The sequence below is a fragment of the Neophocaena asiaeorientalis genome, unplaced genomic scaffold (genome assembly GCF_003031525.2).
Source record: "Neophocaena asiaeorientalis asiaeorientalis breed wild unplaced genomic scaffold, Neophocaena_asiaeorientalis_V1.1 scaffold45, whole genome shotgun sequence".
In the NCBI taxonomy this organism is placed as follows: Eukaryota; Metazoa; Chordata; class Mammalia; order Artiodactyla; family Phocoenidae; genus Neophocaena; species Neophocaena asiaeorientalis.
Window position 1 is genome coordinate 1858213 of NW_020174642.1, and position 3951 is coordinate 1862163.

Sequence of the window (3951 nt, forward strand, 5' to 3'; positions counted from 1 at the left end):
CGGGGGGGCCCCCCCCCCCCCCCCCGCCATCTTCGCCCCAGCTTCCGACTCCAGGCTTTGGAACAAGCGCGTAAAGAACCGCGCGTTCTCGCGGACCGCGCAGGGTGCAGGGCGGCCGCCGGTGGCTAAAGCAACAAAAGGAACGGGGGCTCCAGGACACGTGCCGCCGGCTGGACTAACCTCAGCGGCTGCAACCCAGGCACGCACTCGTTGCGCCTGCTGGTGTTTATTAGATACACTGGCGTGCTCACAAGTCCACGCCCCGGTTGGTGGCCCAGAGCTCACAGCCCCACGAATGTCCTCACCGTCGGTGGCCAGGGGAAGCCCAAGGAATGACCCGCAAATACCCGGGCTCTGCCAGCTCCCCACCCCCGCTCCCTGCGTTCTTCTAAGTGCCAGACTCGCCTAACTGAACGGTGCTGGGTCATCCTCCGTGACCGGTGGACGACACATCTCCACGCTTCAGTTCTTCATGTTTTAAATACATATTTAACGGATGGCTGCAGAGCCAGCTGGGAAACGCGCAGGTTGAAAAATAATTCCCCAGAAGGCACGAGCTGGGGCATGGGGGAGAGCCTGCTTGGCTTTCTAGTGGAGACGGGGCTGGAAGACTTATCCAGAAACTGGGAGCAATAATATGGGTTTCTTTTTGTATTTGTTTATTTTGTACCTTTCCTACTTGAAGGCGAATTATTCGCTGTTTGTTTGCCTTTTTTTTTTTTTTAAGCTGTACATGCAAGTTAAAAGTTCCCAAATAACGGAGGTAACCAGAGGCCGGTAACACTCCCTGGGAGAGAGGGCTGAGGTGCGTTTGTGTGTCTGCAGTATAAAGGGTTAGGGTCCTGGATCTGAAGAAACAAACCTCTGTACTTGAAATGTACGGGTGTGAGAAATTCAACTAGCGAAAATGTCTGAGGTTAGGGAGACGGCTGCCGCCTCTACTATAAAGGAACCACCAATGCTCGCATCTGCAGTACAGGCAGGGCTGCGCTGTAAAGGGTTGGCTTTTTTTTTTTTTCCTGTAGGCTTGCTACAGACAGTCTCTTGATTTTCCCATCTGTAAAATGGGTGGAGGCGCCAGTACCACATGGAACTACCTCAATTAGGCACTTCTCCAGATCGGGTTGAATTCCTCACGGTCAAGGATTTCCAGGTTTGGGAGCTAGGCTGCGATGGGTAAAACGTGATCCACCGCGGCCGCAAGCGGTTGGATCTTTCTGTCTGGCCCACGGTGCGGAGAGGTCTTCGCCCAGGCTTGAGGCTTCTTTTTACAGACAAAACAGCTTTGTCCCCTACCCCATGGCGTGGTGACCACCACAAAGATGGTGCAGAAAATACCGTCACCTGGTTCCCGTGCTGTGAGGGGATGCTTAACTCTGAGCTCGACTCTCCCCTTGTGTTAGCGTGGTTGCTATGCGGAAATACCTCGTCCCTGTGTCTACACCACCGTCAACTTTATGAAGAGTGTGATTTTTTTCAAAACACCGTTCTGGAGTCGGTCCCCTCTTTTCTTCCCAGCCTTCTTCCTCGCAAGGCCCTGCACCCAGCTGGGGGCGCTACTGGCCGCCGGCCGAGCTGCGGCAGCCACCACCTCTTAGAGGCGCGCTTAGAGTGCGAGGAAAGAAGGAGGTTTGAGCCTGGTTATCTTGTACGTTTGCAGCTCAAAATGCCCACGTGTTGATGAAACCCAGGAGGTGGGAACAGGTGGCGAGAACACACACACACACACACACACACACACACACACACACACACAGAGAGAGAGAGAGAGAGAGAGAGAGAGAGAGAGAGAGAGAGAGAGAGGGCGGAGAAGAGAGAGAGAGAGAGAGAGAGAGAGAGAGAGAGAGAGAGAAAGGGCGGAGACTCCAGCCCCAGCTCCTGGGTCGCCAGGGTTATCCGCGCGAATCCCCAAGATTCGAGCGCCTTGTGTATCAGGTTAGTTTGTGCGCAGAGCCCCCATCCCGTCCCATCCCATCTCCCAGCCTGACTTTGCGTTCCTGTATTTTAACAGAAATTTGACCATGTTCCCTCCTCTCTCCCTCGGTCCCAACCGCTGCCCTCTGCACTTCCCCGCGAGCCCGCCCTCCGCCTCCCCTTAGCCTCTCACACGCCCCCTCGGGGTCCTTGCTCCAGTCCCTCCCCAAGAATCTCCCGGCCGCGGGAGCCCATTGGCTGTGCGCGGGGAGGAGGCGTGTGCCCGGCCCGGCGAGTTTCATTGAGCGGAATTAGCCCCGATGACATCAGCTTCCCAGCCCCCCGGGCCGGCCCAGCTCATTGGCGCGGTGGCCCCTCCAGGACCTGCACTTTGTTCCCCGCCCCCGCCGCGGCCACCGCCGCCGTCGCCGCTGCCACCGGGTTATAAAAAGCCTCCGAGCCGGGAAAGGTGCGGATGCTTATTATAGACCGACGCGACATCAGCGCCTTGGGCCGCTTCTCTGCTGCAGCTTTTGGGAACGAGCTCCTCTAATTGCATCCACAGTAAGTGTCCCCGCCCCCCAGCAACTCCAGCCGACATCCCAGGGACAGACGCCCCTCACTTCGGCTGCGACCCGGGAAGCTCCGTTAAAGGGGACGCAGATCCCTCCCCTGCCCGCCTGTTCTGAGCGGCTTCGCTGCTCTGACCCTTCCCACAGTGACCGCAGCACACCTTTCGCCCAAAAGCGAGAAGTCGGGGCAACAATAGCTTCTTCCGCCCAAGTCCCGGTCAGCTGGCGAGCCCCCGGCTGGCCCCGGAGACAGCGCGTGGAATCTGGGCCCGGCGCGGGCGCTGGGTGCCGGCCTGTGAGCGTGTGTGTGCTGCGCGCTGTCGATGGAGATACGGTGGATGCGTTTGAGGAACCAAATAAATACTTCTCTATTTAGATCTCCACCTTCCCAAAGAAAAGCCCCCACTTGACACTCTTTCATTCCAGCCCTGGAGATCCTGCCTCCCCATTCCTAATAAAAGGCATAAAAACCCTGAAATGCCACCCTCACTGAGGGGCACCCCATCCTCCCTGGATTAAACCACCTGTGGATGAGAGCGGGGTGAGGTAGCAGGGAGGGAAAAAGAGATGACTTCAGCTCACCCGCACGCCGCAGGAAGGAAGGCCAGAGACAGCGAGGTGCACCAGAAGCGACCGGCCACACGCGCCTGCACCCCGCGCTGCGGTGCAGGCGGGAACAGCTTTTCTGTCTCACTGACCGAGTGCCTCTCGATCTCGGTCTCGATTCTGATCTCTACCTCTCTCGTGTTTCTTCTCCTCTCCGCAGTAGGCGTCCGTGGAAGCTCTGAGGACCGAGGGAGGGAGGACCCTGCGAAAGCTGCGACTATCCCTCGGGGCCATGGACTCGGACGCCAGCCTGGTGTCTAGCCGCCCGTCGTCGCCAGAGCCTGATGACCTTTTCCTGCCCGCCCGGAGCAAGAGCAGTGGGGGCAGCGGCTTCACGGGGGGCACCGTGTCCTCGTCCACGCCTAGCGACTGCCCGCCAGAGCGGAGCGCCGAGCTGCGCGGAGCCATGGGCGCGGCGGGCGCGCACCCGGGGGACAAGCTGGGCGGCGGTGGCTTCAAGTCATCCTCGTCCAGCACCTCGTCGTCCACGTCGTCAGCGGCCGCGTCGTCCACTAAGAAGGACAAGAAACAGATGACTGAGCCCGAGCTGCAGCAGCTACGCCTCAAGATCAACAGCCGCGAGCGCAAGCGGATGCACGACCTCAACATCGCCATGGACGGGCTGCGCGAGGTCATGCCGTACGCGCACGGCCCGTCGGTGCGCAAGCTCTCCAAAATCGCCACGCTGCTGCTGGCGCGCAACTACATCCTCATGCTCACCAACTCGCTGGAGGAGATGAAGCGACTGGTGAGCGAGATCTACGGCGGCCACCACGCCGGCTTCCACCCATCGGCCTGCGGCGGCCTGGCGCACTCAGCGCCCCTGCCCGCCGCCACCGCGCCCCCCGCGGCCGCCGCC

At 59.7% G+C, this 3951-nt stretch overlaps 1 protein-coding gene across 1 annotated transcript in view; it reads left to right on the forward strand.

The window, feature by feature from the left end:
• The first annotated feature begins 3282 nt into the window (after window positions 1–3282).
• The window catches only part of OLIG2 (oligodendrocyte transcription factor 2), a 2545-nt gene continuing 1876 nt past the window's right edge, over window positions 3283–3951 (forward strand). Inside the window, exon 1 of the mRNA XM_024758413.1 lies at window positions 3283–3948. Within this exon, the coding sequence (XP_024614181.1) occupies window positions 3325–3948 (624 nt within the window). The 5' untranslated portion in view covers window positions 3283–3324. The remainder of the gene's footprint in view (window positions 3949–3951) is intronic.